The sequence below is a fragment of the Agelaius tricolor genome, unplaced genomic scaffold (genome assembly GCF_023055355.1).
Source record: "Agelaius tricolor isolate 1412-34295 unplaced genomic scaffold, bAgeTri1.0.p SCAF_11, whole genome shotgun sequence".
NCBI lineage: Eukaryota > Metazoa > Chordata > Aves > Passeriformes > Icteridae > Agelaius > Agelaius tricolor.
In genome coordinates this window covers 14453938-14471576 of record NW_027269271.1, presented here as the reverse complement: position 1 = coordinate 14471576, position 17639 = coordinate 14453938, and the positions used below count along the sequence as shown (strand labels likewise).

The window sequence follows — 17639 nt, the reverse complement described above, 5'->3', positions numbered from 1 at the left end:
CAAGCACAAAACCTAAACTCATTGTAACCTTGGAGTAGAATTATCAGCTCCCCTGTTAAAAATGCTTTAAAGAGAGCTGCTCACTATACAGCATACACATATGGAATCAGAGCATCAAGCTATCAAATGCCCTTCTGCTGATCTTCAGTAATTCCATTTTTGGAAACATGAAGCTAATCATCCCTGCATTCATGGAAATCTCTCATCAGAGGTAAACTGAAAGCTTTCGTATTCAGGATACAGTAAATGTATCTGGTTTTCAGCAGGAGACATTTGCTGGGTGACAGCACACAGGAAGGTTACAAAGGAAGTACCAAGGCTTAGCGATGGAAAGATTCAACTGGAAGTTTGTATTACATATTAATTTTAAAAGAATAAGCCCATCACAAAGATAAAACAGTATCACTTATATCGCATTAAAAATAAATCCAAAAACCAGTTCCCAACTACCTTAACTTGCTTTTCTTTCTTTTTCCGTACATCTTCCCATTCATTCACAATCCGCCCCCACAGGATCCACGAGTCTTCTTCAAGATGGCTGAGATTGCTAGAAGCTGATGAGCTAGATACAAGGGAAGAGCCACTATTTCTTCTTGACCCATTTACTGATCGTAAGGATTTGCTATCTGTTTCCAAGAGTCTGCAAAGAAAGCACACAAAAACCAAATTCAAGTTCTCCTAATCAAAGGATGGCACTATTAATTGTTTTCTTGACAAAGAACGCACAAGAGGTTCAGTGAAACAGTTTCACCAGCATTCATTTGGATTAAATGTGAAAAGAACCATTCAATGTTACTGCTTTCTCTTGAGATCTCAAGCAAATCCGCAGATAGAACAGTTCACACTGCAGCATTTTAAGAAACAGATAAAAATGTCACCCACAGCTGTCATGCATCAGACTCACAAAGAAAACCTAAGGAAGTTAAATATTCTCAATAATAACATCAAGTGTCACAGAACTTAAAAAATAGTCATTTAGAAGACAAAAAATTAACCTCCTATAAGTCTACCTGATTATACTTTTTGAAAATTGACAGTATAAATAAAAACAGAACAATTAAAACCTCTGAAGCAATTTTAAAACAACTGATGCTTGCTGACAACTCTTCACAAATCAACACAGGGAGAAATCCCAGACCTGCAGCCCAAGGACGAGGCAACACAAGTGACTAGTAGAGCTAATGAATGTGCCATTAAAGTGAGGAGCTAAACGTGAGAACCTCTGGGGCTGCCCAGCAGCAAAGTACAAACAAAGGTGTGTCAAGCGTCAGACGAGTTCTTGAGGAGACCTCCCTGTGAGCTGGTTGCTGTGGCCATGGACTTGGCAAGAAGGCAATGCTTTGTTTATCCTCCACTAATATAGAGCCCCATAAGCAGGGGAAATTTTTTGGACCATGTGTTAGTTAAGAGCAAGAATTCAGACTGACTTGGAAGTGTTTCACTATACCATGAGTTTCATTTGTGCTTTAACTTCTAAGAATTCCAAAATCAGAGTCATGTAGTTGAATAATTTCTCAAAAATTAGTACAAAAGTTAATCCCCCAGCGTTTCAGCAAGGTCAGGTTATGTTTTAGATATTTAACAAATTGTAGCCCAAAGGATATTGTATCTGAGATGGTACAGAAATCTCAGAAATACCTAATATTTAATAATACAGAAATACCTACAATATTTAAGCTCTCTGCTACAATGAAGTTATTTATACTGGCTTTCCATGTCCCCAGCTTTCACCTACTGGTGTTTATGAAAGCAAGGGAAAAAGTAATTTAACTCATTAAGATAAATAGCACAGTTTCTGCAGCAGTATTTTGTTTGGAAGAGTTAAATGATTAAAAAAAGGAAAAAAAAAGCCTTTTCAAGACAAATTTTCACTTGGGATTTTATTTTAAAAAATTCAAATAATTTTCCATTTATTAATGGAATGCATAAAATCTAGTTTTAAAGAAAATACTTTAAAAATCCACTTCAAGTGTTTAGAAACCTGGCTTATACTGATCCATAATGAAAAGTTAGTTTGAAACTCTCTCAATCCAAGACAATGGCTCAAAACCAAATTCAAAGTAATCACAGAGGAAAAAGCATAGAATAAACATTAAGATTATAAAAACAAAGTTCTAATAAGACACTTCCAGTTTTCACAGGTTTCTGTAGAAGTTATACTAAGTTTCTGTAATTAGACCTTACCTGGATAAACTCATTGTCCTTAGATTTGAAAACAGGAAGTTCTGTTCACAGTAAGTCGCAAGTTCTGTGACGTTTAGTCACTGTTTTCTTTCATTTAAAACTTTATAAATGATTTACTAATGCCAAACTGTTCCACCAGGACTCTGGACTGAGCTTCCTCTTTATTCTGTGGGGACTTTCAGTATAATTAGATTACAGAATGCTACAAGACATAGCTTGAAACAATTTGAGTTCTTCCCTTTTCTAACTGTTACCTAATTCATATTCTCCTTCTGACAAAAAAGCTTACAAAAAACCCCAAAACTTTACAAACATCCACAGCAGCAATTCTTCCAGCAAGCAGAAAGAATGGTTCCCTGTGAACAGAGTACAATTGTCAACAAAGTGCCACTGTGCTAAACTGCAGATGCAAACTGTTCTCAAACTACAGTGCAGCCAGCAAAGAGCATCGAATTTCAGCATTAAAGGGCAGTACCTCACCAGCAAGGACACACTGGATAGGGCAGGCTCCAAATAGCATTCACACACAAGACTAGTGTGGGACTAACAGCAAGTCTGGCTAAAAGGAAATAAAACCAGACAAGACTGGCCAGTTGACTTACTAAATGAAGAAAGCTGACTTGAGACAGAAAGCCCAAGCTCACGCTCTTCTTTCAACAAGCCAAGCAGTCTGACTGCAAGCCTTAATGAGAAGGATCTAGATGTAAAGACATTACACTCCAACATAGATAAGCAGTCCAAAGAACAGTTTGCTTTTCAAATGCAAGTTAGTTGTTCTAGTCATGAACAGACTAGAAAGCCTCAGATTAAATGCAGATTAGCTTTCTAAAAAAGCGCTATTTAACCATTTTCTGCTTCTTTTGATAATTTTTCATTTGCACAGCAAAAATTAAATGGAGTTCATCTTTGAAGACAAGGAACAGTGTATGAGGTGGTTCTAGAAGCTTCCTTCTATTGTCAAAATCTGGACAGATGTATCAAATTCCCTTAAAATTGTGGTGCTACCAGGCTGCAGAATGCAGACATGGGAGAAGAAATGCCTGGTGACAAACAGGCATTGCCTCTCCTCCCCCCAGTTACTCGCTTCCTCCACTGAAAGTTACTACCCTCAGAAGTGACTCAGCAGGGAAAAAACCAAACAAATAAACAAACCAATGAAAACAAAACCCCAAACCAAACAACCCCTCCCAACCAAGAATAAGAATATTATAAAAAAACAAAAAACACACACAAAAAAACACAACCAAAGAAAACCACACAAAAAAAACTCATCTCCCCAAACCCACCAACCAACCAAAAAGACCAAAAGCAAAAAGCCTCCAAAGAAAACCCAAACCAATCAAAAAGAGAGTACCTCAACTGCTTCAGTGCAAAGGCCAGCACTCTCATAGAAGCTGGAACAGAAGCTAGTTTGAGCTAAATTATCAAACCCTCACTACAGCTCAGGGATAGCCATCTCCAGTAGGTAACAAAGCCCTGCAGCTAACTGCCAAATCTAAAAATCTACTTGGAGCTCAAGTAGTTAACAGCCAACCTCTCAAAAATTACTAAAACATACTTGTCAAATATAACCAGATTTTGCAAAAGGACAGATGACTTAGGAGTCCTGCCTCAAAAGTGCAAATGAGTATGGCTTCTGGAAATTCAGCATTAAGAAATTCTATAGTCCAATTTCATTTCTTAGTGATCTTGTGAATTTGCATCACTGCACACATCAAGAGCAACTGATTCACCTGAAAGTTGCATCTTCAATTGCACAAGGTGCAGATAAATAGGCATATGGAAAGACTACCATGAAAACGCTTTCTATACATAAAAAGGCAAGATGGACACAAAAAAACTGATCAGGAATTTACTTTTAATTAATTTAAGATATTATGCATCAGGCACCACTAGTGTAAGAGTAAGAAGGTGGTTGAACATGGTTCTGGTCTCTCTACATAGCAGGTTATGTAGCTGAAACAAGAATTGGATAAAAGTGGGGGAAAAAAAAGAATTGAGAAAGATTTAAGATTTCAAGAAATTGATAGAAATTATAGTTATGATTTTAGAAGGTAAGAAGGTTTTACACAAGTCTCATCCCTGGGATACTTTACTTTCAATTGGATGTTTTAAAAATCATAGTATTATTTCTTACTGTTAGAGGCAGCTGTAAACACTCCTGTAAAAACAGTAGAGAAAAACACCTTCTAGAGTTTCACAAAAACATAACTTGCAAAAACACAGCACAAAAATACAAATTCTTAAACCTTTAGGCTTTCAAATTGAAGTGCAGTGCCATTAAACTTTTAACTAATTCCCCTTTAACAACCTCTACGCTACAATTGCAACAAACCAATTTTAGTCTCATTACTGGACTTCGAAAAGCAAAAAGTTTTCCATTCACCTGTTCTGCTCCTCAAGTTTCGCCAGTAATTCCAAGTCGTCAGGGCTGAGCTGTGTCGGTGAGGATGGTGAGAGGGCGGGTGTGGACAGAGTGGTGGAGGGGGATGTGGTGTGGAGGGAGGCAGATGGACTCGCCACCTGGCTGGCCATTTGACTGACGGTGTGCGACACCGTGTTCTTCACCCATGAGAGAGTGGAGCTCAGCTTGCCTGCAACCTTGTCTGTCGCCACCTGCATTGACACAAAGAACAGGATGCAAAAGTTGTCCTTTTTAAACTCCTTTTTTCCAGCAAACCTGCTGCATCCAACAAAGGAAAAAATATACAATATGCACAAAGCAACACCGAGATTATTTATTTCTCCAGGAGCCCAAGGCTGTCAGAAGTAACACAAGCATCACCAGCAATACAGTATTATAGAATGAACATGCAAGTATGTTGCTAATCCACAAAGACAAACCCCGAGAAACTCCTGATGTATACTCACAGAGCTCATCTCTGCAGTACAGAAATACCACAGGATCCAGGATCAGCTCCGACTTTCCATTATAAAAATAAATAGAAATAAAAGCTTATTTTAAAACATCTTGATAAACTAAAATAATGGCACAGAAACTGTAGAAATATAGATATAGAATCAATCAACTACTTTACTGATAGACACTGAAGCAGAATATCAGTGTAACCCCCCAGACCACCCACTGCTCACCTTCGCTAATCCCTAAAGTGCCAGGACAAGGATTAGGGGTGCCACATTTCTGATGTACACCAAGAATCCTTTACATTGCCAGTGTGCAGAAAACAGTCACCAAGAATCTATGCCCATAAATCCACAACAGCTCAAAGTCTCACAGTAAGGCATCACACTGCTGCCTCTTTTCTCTCCTCACTTTCTCTTCAGGTCACTCCTACAAGTGCTCTTGATCCCCAGACCCACTGCCAGTGCCTGGCCAGACTCCAGGGTTTTGGGGAAAAAGCAAGAGGTACTGCTAGAGTCAGGAAAGCAGTGGGCCTGGGAAAGCAAAGGTTAACTGGTGCTGATCATTATCTGCTGGTACTTCTTGACCAGTGCAATGAACAGAAGAGCAGCTGTTAGAGGCATCTTCCAGTGAACCCCTCACTAGAGCTTCCCTCCAGCATCTGTAAATATGAGAGGCTTTGACACACAGTAACTCAAGAGTTTAATCCCTCCCCAGCCCAACCGAGAGGAAATCCAGGTGCACCTTAGAGCAAGAGCCAGCTGCCTAGCAAATGGTAAAACTTGGAAAAACCAAGGCTAAGAGGAACTTCTGAAGTGGTGTTGCTGGTAACTATTTATTTTGAACTTTGCTGATTTCCTCAAAACACTGAATTACTCAATGCCACAAAGAATTCTGCAGTACAGCCTATAAATAATTACTAAGATACTAAAGACACTGAGCTACAGGGAAGAAAAATCCCTTCCCAAGATCCTCCAACAGAATCTAATTAAAGCAAAATTTCAACAGAAATAAAACACTCCAGCTCATCACACTGTGCATTTATCTGAAGCACAATATATAGACTTAGTGACCGATTGCTGAAACAGAAGCTTTTATTTGGATACAATGCTACAAAGAACTTTCTTGTCAATCAAATCCATCAGTATTTTATTTTCCCTTCATATCAAAAAGAAGACCCACTGAATGCCTTCAGAAAACAAGCAGAACAACACAGGCCAAACCCAAACATGTGGTAATCAACATTCCCACTTACTCTCCAACAACAACATGACACCTAAGAGCTCTCCTAGAAGAAATTTTCAATTTCCATATGCTTAGCATTCATTCTGAAAATGGTATCAAATTTTTCTGGAAGTCTTCAGAGGCAAGGATGCAAACCACAGGTGGGGATAGTAAGATACCAACATAAGCATCAAAAAGGTTCCAGCTGGTTCTTGTCACTGTCGGACAGCAAAAGTCAGGTATATAAAAAGAAGAAAAAAAGGAAAAAAACCCTGCAACAACCCAAAACACAAAGATCCTAATACATATCTTTTAAATATAATCTTGGAAAAAAATCGCTTCCAACACTAGCATTTGACACCATCTTTTATAAAAGAAAGGAATGAAAATTACTAGAGGTTTCAAAATTCTAAGTTTAATACATGCATTAATATTTCATTCAGTCTATATCCTTTATTCACTATTGCTATGAAAGGATAAATTACTGCTGTTTCACTTTGAATAAAATCACATTATAATGAAGGTAACCCATACATCTCACTTAAGACTGATTATTTTCTCAAAGGCTTTAAACTGCTTAAAATATCACAAGTAATTCCAAAAATAAATGCTGGCAGAACCAGGGCCAATCTTAACACAGTAAAATTACTGCCATACACAGCAGGCTTTAGGAGTCACAGCTCTAAGAATCTTAGGTATAAGGATTAGAAAAGCAATGATTTTGAGTAATACCCTATGTGGTGCAAACAGGAAAAAAACCCCATACATTCAATTTTTATCTTTTCACAAAGTAAAGTAACTGGAAAGACTTAAGGCATAAAACAAAATTCAAGGTCAATCTGGCCTATAAATGATGAGGCTTATACTGTACAGTAAGACAACTGAAGGGGGGCTGGTGTAGGGACAGAAACCAAGAATCTTGCTAACATTCATTCACCAACATATCACTGGGCATTAAAATTAACTCAAAAGTGTGAAGAATATAAAAAATATATGGTCAAGAACACCATGCAAGGCAGCAGTTAAGTCAGTCATAACAATGTGCCTAACAATACTGTTTCTCAGGGCAGCTCAGAGGTGCATTAGAATGTATCAGAGAATGAGTACCCCAAAACTATTTCCAGCCATCTGTCTGAAACCATTGACACACAGACAGAGCTCGAGCCCAGACCGCTCCCGAGTGCCAACACCTCCCAGGTCCAGGGAGCTCTCCATCCCCGCTCAGCTGACCAGCCCAGGCTGGGAGTCCCAGTGAACAGCATTCTTTGCTCAACTCACCTCAGCCACCTGTTCAGCTCTGCAAAGAGAATTGGTTTCCTTCTTATTCCCAGCGTTTTTTGGATGCTGAAATCCAAGTTACCTTTAAAGAGTACAAAGGTAACCTACATTGGCTGGGATGTATGCCACACCATCAAGAACACCATCAGGATGCTCAAGCTATTACTAATTATTATTGATGTGTGATCAAAGATAGAATCAACCAATTGTAAAAACGTGCTTTTCCTCTGGAGGGGGATCACTCGAGAACATGTCAATTTATCCTAGATTTTGATCAAAAATGCCACTTCCAGCCCACTCTTGGGACACCAACTCCTTCCCTTGAAGATGGCTGGTCTGGAAACAAGCAGGCAGGGGCACATCTTCCTTACCCTGTGCAGGAGGACACAGGGAACTGAGCAGGCATCTCCCAGCTCCAAAGCAGACACACTCACTCAGGCTCCCAATCCTGTTAACAGCTACACTGCTCCCAGCTTGCCAAGGAACCCAGAGCACAGGAACTATTCATTGGCTTCTGCCTGCCTAAGGTCATGCAGATCCCTCCTAAAGAAAGGTGTGAATTTTGAGCTTGAACACTGATCTTTAAAACGATGGGGGGACACAAGACTTAATTACCAAAGACTTTGTATTCTTACACAGTTTCCACTGGGAAAACAGAACTACCAGCAACTCTCAGCCACTTGATAAGTCAATCAGGCAAGACACAGACCTGTCTGCTACATCCTCTAAGATATTGCAAAGATCATAAATGTTCGTATTGATACTAAACACAGATGCATGATATGCGGCACACATATATGCCAACTAAAATATATAAAATTCAGTATCTCAACTTTATGTTTAGTATCCCTAATTAGCTGATGATCACGGGGCTTTATTACCAAGAGGAATACAATACTGTGTTTAGTTTTCCAAATTACTCAAAGGAATACTGCAATGAGGGTGCATAGAAAATATTTTAAGTAAGGTCAGCTAAAGGTAGACTGCAACATTCCACACAAATGTATAAGCATCTTTCCCTGAGAATACTCAGGTAATGTGCATCACCTTTCAGAAAGCTTAATTATGTTAGCACTCCTTGTACTTGCATTTACCAGACAAAACCTGTTTTTTCTAAAAAAGTCTATTTAGATTTCTTTTAAAAAGGTATTTCACTGTACATGTGGAATTTGCTTACTACCTTTTTCCTGCATTTCCCTGAGGAACATTTGTATCAAACAATTATATCTTGATATCTTGATTACCCAAAAGATTACAGCTATCTTGAAATACCGTCTCAATTATTCTAACCTCGTGACAAAGTAAAAATAACTGCAAGCCTTACACAAACACTACTGTATGTATCATTTGTTTCAATGATTTCATCTCTTCATGAAAAGAGAAAGAAATGGGAACTTCCAGAATACAGGAAGCAATCTCCATACTACTCTACATACAAAAAGAAGTCAGACATAATTGGGTCTGAAACTGTATATGTGGTTTCAAGCCAGTTTTATAGCATTCCATAGACCCAGTCTCCTTCCTGCTTCCAAGTTAATAGCATTCTAATATGTGGAGAACAAATTAAACCAACTCAGGCAATGACACATGCAGGAGATGTAGCTGGTGAGTCAGCCAGCTATCATGCTCCCTTACAAGCTAAAATCCTAATTGAGGGCTCAAACATGGCTTCACTATAAACTTTATTTGGGTCTTTTACAATAAAAATTCATAACTGATTTCTGCCAAAGCATGGGTGAGAAGTCCTCGCTTATGCTCATATTCCTGATTTTTCTTGTGATATAACCTAACAATAGTTAGGAATATCATGGCTACCATTCCCTAGCTTCCATTTCACTTCATACACACTAGCTCTCCAAGTCTTTCTGAAACAAGAAGATAAAGCAGTCTAACATTTTAGATTGTATAAAATTTAAGCTGCAAGAGAAAATACTGATGGACTACACTAAAACACAAAAAACCTTTAACAGAAAACTTCCTTTGATCTCTTAGACCTCAGTATGCAAAATTTCTTTGTATTTGAGGTTCAGCATGTCAATGGCACACACACGTACTTGAAGGACCATCCCCTTGGCTAACAAAACAGAGGCAACAATCACATTAACCAGCTAAAGTAAAATCAACCTTGTCAAGTTTTTTAATGCAGTAGATTGGAAGATTAAGGGATTTTTGACTTTCAGTAAAATGCAACTCAATTATTTAACTGGAGTTCAAGTATCATCGGGCGCTTACAAAAGAGTAACACACTCCAAAGCACACGTTAATAATTATAGCTCCTTTCTACAGATTTTACTTTCCTACTCATTCCCCAAAGCCTAGCTTCCTCCTGGAAAGGAGGCAGGTCTGGCATCTACACTGCATTAGGACAGAAATAAACAAAAGTGCACAAATGCAGTTAAATTTACTCAAAGCTTTAGGTCCGTATTTTGGAAGTGAGAAACAACTGAGTCCTATTTTTAAACATTCACTGACCCTTAATCAAAATCAATGTTTTTAACACAACTCTTCATTTAAAAGGATACAAAATTTACAAGCAGTTCAATTGGTAAGTTTAAAAGGATTTAGTATCTGATATATGAAAACTTACCATTCCATGCAACTTGGTTTACATACTAGCAGCTCAAGAATTTTCTAGGTCTAATGCTCCTTTTTACAGAGACCAGATAAACACAATGTGCAGGTTAGAGCCAAAATGCTCATCTCTCATTTACCAAGCTGTGCACAGTTCCCTTCCCAAAGGGATGTATGAAATAAGACTTAATGGAGAAACCAATGAACATAAGTATGTCCCTCATGCAATATGGTCACACTTAAAACTTTATTAATTACTTCCTAGAAGAAAAAAAAAAACACATGACAGAGGTTGGTGAGACCCTCACCTTCAGGATATTCCTCTCCTTCAAATGATCAGCTAAAAGGCCACCTTTCTATCAGTTACAAAGTGAAACAGTTTGTAAATGACTGACTGGTAGCCAGCCTTTCTTGTGAGCTACAACTCATTGCAACCTGCAGCTGCTGACAGACAAGAAATAGAATGTAAAAGTTTCAGCAGTGAGAAGCATAACTAATTAGTAATTTCCACATAGGAAAGGTGTCCAAGCTATCCAGTAAACAGAGCAAATATAAACACAGCTGCAAACATCAGTAGTCAATTCTTTTAACACAATCCATGCCAACATCTGTGGTCCTGCAGTAACATTCAATTTTGCCCACTAATTTACTTACCATAGCCATGACTTGCCTACACAAGCACTTACAGCAGAACTGGAAGCCGTGTGCTTTTGTGCTGTGGCAGGGTCTCCCTCCATGCTATTCAAGCCTGTAATAGCACTCCAGCAGCCTTCTCTGAGCACAGGACAGAGAAATCTAATTTTCCTTAGATATTTAATAAAGAAAAGGGAAATGGCTCTTCAGAGAAATGATGTATCTGCTCATCATCAAATGAAGTCAGTTATGTTCTGATTAGTTGGCCACTGACTTCTGCACTTTTATTTGCAAATAAGGGCCTGATTACTTCTTTCAAAACAGGGGAAGAACGAAAGGAGATCAATGAAACACAGATGATTTTTTGTGTCAGCCTGACACCAAGAAGTTCACAGAAAAATCTCAGGTCCATTTTAACTTAACACATCTCATCATGGAATTTAAACTTGCTTTTGCAATCTTGTCTTAGAAAGACTGAGGACAAGTCTTTCTCCTAAGGGCTGGGAAATACTTACTAAGACTTCAGCTAAACCCATAAAGTTCCACCAGAAATGCATTCTAATGGAGGAAAAAAATGACTTTGCTCAATGAATATTGAGTTTTAGCTCTGCTGTTTCAGACAGCATAGAAGCTGGAATTTCTTTTTACTATGTCTGGAAGTAGTTCACTGCTTGAGCTACACATAATCCAGAAGAATGCATGAAAAGTGAGACACAAACTTCTACACAATAGTTATGTCAACAGTACATGTTCAAAATGTTAGGTTTTGGCTAACTAATAACTTTTCACACCCATTTTAAGTGACATTTGATAGTTTTAGCCTTCTATAACAAAAATTAACAGTAAACTCCTCTAACATCTTAGCTACAAGTGCAGGGTAATTTATGACAACAACAATCCACTACTGAAAGACTGACCCCATCTGCCAGCATGATGAAAACAATGAAAACAAAATACATAGTTAATGCAGTATAAGATACTGATGAGTCAGAATTCTAAGATCACGTTATGATGTTATCAAACAGATATTTAATGCTATGCTAAGAATCACTAAGATTTAGACATGACAACAGGCCATAAGAAAACTCAGGAGATTGGGAAGATCAAGAGCTTACCATATGGCAGAATACATGAACACAGCCTACTACCAAAATACTAAGTTTGGATTTTTTCTTTTTTATTTTTCAAAGGATTGAACCATAGAAGCAAAAGCAGTGCTGGTCAGACAAGATGATAAAGTAACATAACCCACCAGAGAAAGGTAAGGTTTGCTCAGGCAAAAGAACAAAAAGATATTTGATGATGGCTTTTGGCTGCTTTCTAAGTTGGAAATTAGGACAAAATAGGTGTCCACAGTCATTCCATCACACCACCTTTCTTCTTGTCTAGAATTAAGACCCACCCTAGTATTTTACTTCAACCCCAAATATACAGCTGCCTCACTGGGACTGGGGAGGATCACTCCTACAGGCAATTAGCAAACAAAGTTGACAGTCACGCTGTCAACATCATCACTGTCATTGTGACTGAAAGGAGATCCATTGCCTGAACCCTAGAGCAGGCTCAACACTTCCTAGGCTGTCCCCAAAACACCACTGGATGGCTAAACTGAATAGTTTCCAGAGTTCTCAGCAGTTAGATGACATTAAGACTAATTATGGAAAAGTGACAATTCACTACATCACTTCTGCTCTGAGCAGACTGTTTCTGTGCACACACATACATGACAAAAGCACATCACAGCCACATGTAAAAGGAGCAGAGGCAGAGCAAGACCCAGGCTCTATCCATCACCAACCACCCATTCCATGCAACCACCACTGGCTGGAGAAGGAAAGGATGCACTGCAATGGACAGACTTGAGCAGAGATCAGAACAATGAAAGCAAGACAGTATTCCCAGCTTAAAGGAACCCAAACACTACAACACGTGATGGGCAGTGTTACAAACATGGAAGGCACAAGGCTGAATCCAGCACGCTGCCTACAAACTTCAGTGACACAGTCAAGAATTTCAGGGAACCCATTTCACTACTTTAAATTACATATTACTACAATATTTACTATCTGCCTTTTCTAAAATTGTTACTGTTTTAATTGGGTCTACAAAAAAGAATTAAGAGTCTATAATCAAGCCAAGTATAGGCTGGTTTAGAAAGCAACATTCATAAACTCAGGGTTAGTTTTTATTATTGTTTCTTGGATCAACCAGAAAAGAATTTTTTTTCTTATAAACTATGCACTTGACATTTAAAATTATATGCAAATGTTACATTCTGTCTGTTTCTTAAGCATTAGAATTTCTTTTTTCTACAAGATAAGGAAACTTAAGAGTAAGAAAGGGTAAATAGTCTTAAGTAGGCATACCCCCAACTCAGCTGTTTTCCTCCTTCTAAATTGTGATATTTGAACCTTGAAATAGCAAAGTAAGCATGAAAGCAAAGTTTTTTCGTGACAAAGGACTTGTCTTCCCATTTTTAGAACTTCTCTGTTTACTATCAGTCTTACCCAGAAAATAAACTGACAGTAACTGTTAAGGCATGTCACTTTCTCCATCCCTTCTTCTGTCATAAATCTAGAAGGGCTTTTCTCCTATCTCTTCAACTACTCCAACCACCTCCTGCTTACTTGTTCAACAGCAATTCAACAAGTCCACAGAAGACAAAGATATGAAGAGCAATTCCAAAAAACCCAACCATACAAACCAACATTATCAAAACAAAATATCCACGCCACTAGCTGTAGCTCAAAAGTGCTTAAGCCTCAACCTGTGGGAGTGTAGGAAGAGACAAGGGAAGGAAGTAGGGCTGGTCTGTTGAAGCTTTCTTCTCCAAACATCTGTTCCTCTTCAAAGTACTGTGGGGCTGGATGGACACTCAGTGACAATCACTACAGCTGCTGTCAGCCCACTTGATAAAATTCAGGCAATGCTGACTCATAATACTGAGTGCTTTCCTTCTGATCATGCCCTTCTTTCACTGGCTGTCTCTATTTCCTCTCCTAATCCTTGAGAAAGAACTCACATCTACGCATTTCAAAATAAGCCTTAAATCTTTATAAGCATAAATACAGAGCTGTGATCAAAGCTGTCAACTCACACTGGGAAAGGGAAGAGAAATAAACGGGCACATTTATAAAAACATTTTAATGCTATCTACCAGTAAACCAAACAAGATCCAACTGCCATTTCCTTTAGGTACACGAAGCAAAGGGAGTTAAAAAAATTATTTTTTTGCAAATAATTTGGAGATAAGTAAAACATATTGAATATTATCTGTCCTCCTCTGTATTAGTGTCTCCTTTCTATGTCTTTTGTATGTGATCTTTGCAAAAGAAAGCTATCCTAGACTGATATGGAAACAATGTTTTGATGCAGGCAGTGTTAATGGCAGCTCACGCTGGAAATTGAAAATCGTATAAGCCAACTTCTCCTTTGCCACAAAACTGCTTTATCAATGCTGACGATTAGCAGGTGTTACATGGAAGCACAGAAGCACGGCCATAACTCAATAACTAAACCTGGAATATGTAAGTAGCCAGAACATGATTATCGACTTTTTACCCTCATTACATAATCACGTTCAGGCTAATGCAGCACGAGTTACCGTATTTGAAAACAGAAAATTATCTCGCTCAAGAACGACAGACGCGCGGGTTCCCGGCCCGGCGTTCCGCAGATAAGCCAAGGCAGAACTCGCCCTCTGCAGACAGAGCCGCCGGAGGCTCGCCGAGCCGCGGCCGTCCCCCAGCCGGTGCCTCGGGGCGCTTCCACCGTGCCCGCTGCCCACCCGTGTCGCGCCGGGCCGGGGTGAGAGGGGCCGGGACACGCCGGCCCCGCGGCCCCCGAGCCGGGCAGGGCCGCGCAGCGAGGCCTCCCCGCACCCCGCCCGGCGCGGACGCTCCCCACCCGGCAGCGCCGCCCGCTCCGCCGCCCACGGCACCAGGAGGGCCCGGGCGTGGGCGGCCGGCGCTGCCCCGGCATCGCTCGGCCCCGCCGCCGCCCGAGGGGACGGCACGGTGCGGCCGCGATCGCCGCGCCCCGCCCGGGCCCGGCCGCCCCCCGCGGCGGGGCCGCGCGCCCGGCGCGCCTCACCTTGGGAGCGCTGCCCGCGGCGGGAAGCGGCGGCGCGTGCGGGCATCGGCGTCCGCGCCCCGCCGAGCCCCGCTCCGCCGGCCCCGGCTCCCGGGCCACGTCCCTGTCCGCGCCGCGCGCAGGCGCACTGGGCGCGCAGCCGCCGCGAGGGGCAGCTCCGGCCCCGCGGGCCCCCCGGGAGGGGCGGGCGGCGGCTCTGCCTCGCCGTGCTGCCTGCGGGCGGCCGGAGCCCGCGGGTCTAACGGCGGGAACCCACCGGCGCTGCTCCCGGACGGTGCCACGGCTCTCCCTGCGGGTCTCGGGACTCCCGGTGCCGTACGCTGGAAGGCCGGGCGGCGAGCCGGCTCTGCAGCGTGCGGGTCGCTCGCGTGCTGCCCTCGCGCGGGTCGCCCGCTGTGTCACCGCCGCCGCCTCCGCACGGCCCCTGAGCCGAGCCCCGGCCGGGCCCGGGTCGCGGCGTCCCCGCTGCCCCCACTCGCTCCTTACGGCAGCGGCACGGAGCCACCGCGGCGCCACCGCCACGCGAGGCGAGGCCCCTGCTCGGCGGAAAGCCGGGTTTGGTGTGATCAGAGCGTCTGCCCGGGCATCTCCATAACGCCGGCTCTGCGCTAGGAGCTGCGCACGGTAACGCGCTCTCCGGGAGCGCCACCGCCTCGGGCTACACGGGCCCGTCCCTAGGCTCATTTGTCTGACACGTTTCAGCCAGATGCCGATTAGGTTACACAAACAGTTGAGACACTGTCTGCCCGGGGCAGCTCCCCATCTAATAATGAGCCCATTCGCCATTGTCATTCTATAGTGAGTAAAGACTCCTAGACTAAACCATACAAAAATTTTCATTTGGAAGAATTCTAACAAGACCTTTAATAAATAATTTAAAAAATATTTATGAAAGTAATTCGAACCCTACCAGAATACATACAGTACTCTACAACACAACTTCATAGCCAAGTATGTAAAAATACATTCTTAAAAAAAAAGTATGCAGAAATAGCAGGGATAGGCTATCACCAGGCCTTCAGCCAAACTTTTTTCATTGAAATAAGGCGGTCACTCCTGCAAGAACAGCAAAATTATTTGAAACAATTACTATAAGTGACTACAAAGGTCAGTCCAGTCACAGACAACTGCCTCACTGCCTTGAGTCCACTGCAGACAAACAGGGAACGCGTTTGTCCTGCTTGCAGGAGATGCTGCTCAAGCATCAGTTTTGCCAGTCCAAGAGACTTATAAGTACTTGACACTGCTCTAAAACCCCTGCTTGATCCCTTGCTCTCAAGAACACACCTAAGTAAAAATACCACATACAAGACAAATTGAGAAATAGCATTAAAGCAATGTTTTTCCCCCTATCATTGTGACATGAATAAAAGGTACTTCATTAAAACATTGAATATACTAGCTTTTACCTTAACGTGTTCAGAGTGCGTATGAATAGCGGTCACCCTTCCAACAAACATTGCCACTAAAAGCCAGAAGGAAAAAAACCCAGAGGAGCCATTCACCCTGAATTTATAAGGGATGGTGGGGTGGGGCTAATAAACCCAGCTGGGGTCTCCATTTTGCAGGGTGGCAATAAGCCAGAAAGCATGTGGGTGTGGCAGGTTAACAGGCTGACTTTTGCCATGGTGAGCTATTTGAGGAGTAAAAAGCCTTCTTACAGAGAAGAACAAGAAATTGATTTTGTTTTTCCTTGTTTAACAAAAAGACTACCATGTCTTGCTTATGATACTATTGTCTGTATGATACCAATTGTCATGGAGGTAATTGCCCAGTAGTAACAGCAGACTTTTTGAAGACTATGGATTTATATGCCAGAGGGGAGGAAAAAAAATGTGCTCTACTAGAGGTACTTTCTGTACTAATTGAAAAGCACATAGAATTCTGAAGTTTATAAAACTCATTCTTGGATCACAGAATTATTTTTCAATTAGGTTGAAAAGATCTCCAAGATCATTGAGTCCAACCTTTGATCACCACCTTGCCAATGAGGCCAAGGCACTAAGTGCCACATCCAGCCATTTCTTGAACTCCTCCAGGGATCATGACTATGCCACCTCCCTGAGCAGCCACTTCCAAAGCCTAACCACCTTTTCAGTGAAAAAATTCCTTCTGATATTCAATCTGAACCTCCCCTGGCACAGCTCGAGGCTATGTTCTCTTGTCACTGGTTGCCAGGGAGGAGAGGCAAATCTCCGTCTTGCTACAACACCCTTTCAGACAGTTAAATTACTTCTGAAGCTGGCAGGTCCCTACCAAGTAGGAACCACACTGGTATTTGCCTGATGTAGTAAACATTTATTTTTTCTTTAATTTTCTTAGTTATTTATATCAAACTAATATTTTTTTAATATTGGCTTATGTGTAACTAGCAAAGTGGATTGTTGGTATTTTTTTAGTGAAATGAATGAGCATAACCAGACAAATGCATCAAGAATGAAGATTCACTATTGCCTGACAATATCAAGAAACCCGATGCCATTTAACCTGTTTGATCCAGTGTACATATGTGTGCAAGTCTATATTCTTGCTTTAATGCATCAAATATCAATAATCCCAAGCAGCTATAATTTATTGTAGGAACAGTATTGAGTTGAGATTTTGGTTGGTTTGATGTTATTAATTACTTGCTGCTTGATCGGTTATGAGAATTTTCCCTAGAAAATGACGGGAATTAAAATCCTATATCATATACATAAATGGTGACTTTTAAAAATAAATCCATGGATTGTTTCCTGTTTAAGACCCCCTTCTCTGTGCCATATCTCTGGCTGATAACGGCGGCGCTGCTCGC

At 41.2% G+C, this 17639-nt stretch overlaps 1 protein-coding gene across 9 annotated transcripts in view; it reads right to left on the bottom strand.

Moving 5' to 3' along the window:
- EVI5 (ecotropic viral integration site 5) overlaps window positions 1-15423 on the bottom strand; it is a 70958-nt gene extending 55535 nt beyond the window's left edge. For 5 of the 9 annotated variants that reach the window (XM_071436279.1, XM_071436283.1, XM_071436284.1 and 2 more), the window contains exons 1-4: window positions 14846-14979; window positions 5056-5107; window positions 4571-4800; window positions 451-640 (exon numbers count right to left, since the gene is read on the bottom strand). In XM_071436279.1, the coding sequence (XP_071292380.1) occupies window positions 451-640; window positions 4571-4800; window positions 5056-5064 (429 nt within the window). In that variant the 5' untranslated portion in view covers window positions 5065-5107; window positions 14846-14979. Of the gene's footprint in view, window positions 1-450; window positions 641-2184; window positions 2340-4570; window positions 4801-5055; window positions 5108-14845; window positions 15001-15101 lie in introns of those variants that run through there. The other 4 variants (XM_071436280.1, XM_071436285.1, XM_071436288.1 and 1 more) reach the window with 4 other exon arrangements.
- Window positions 15424-17639: the final 2216 nt, after the last annotated feature.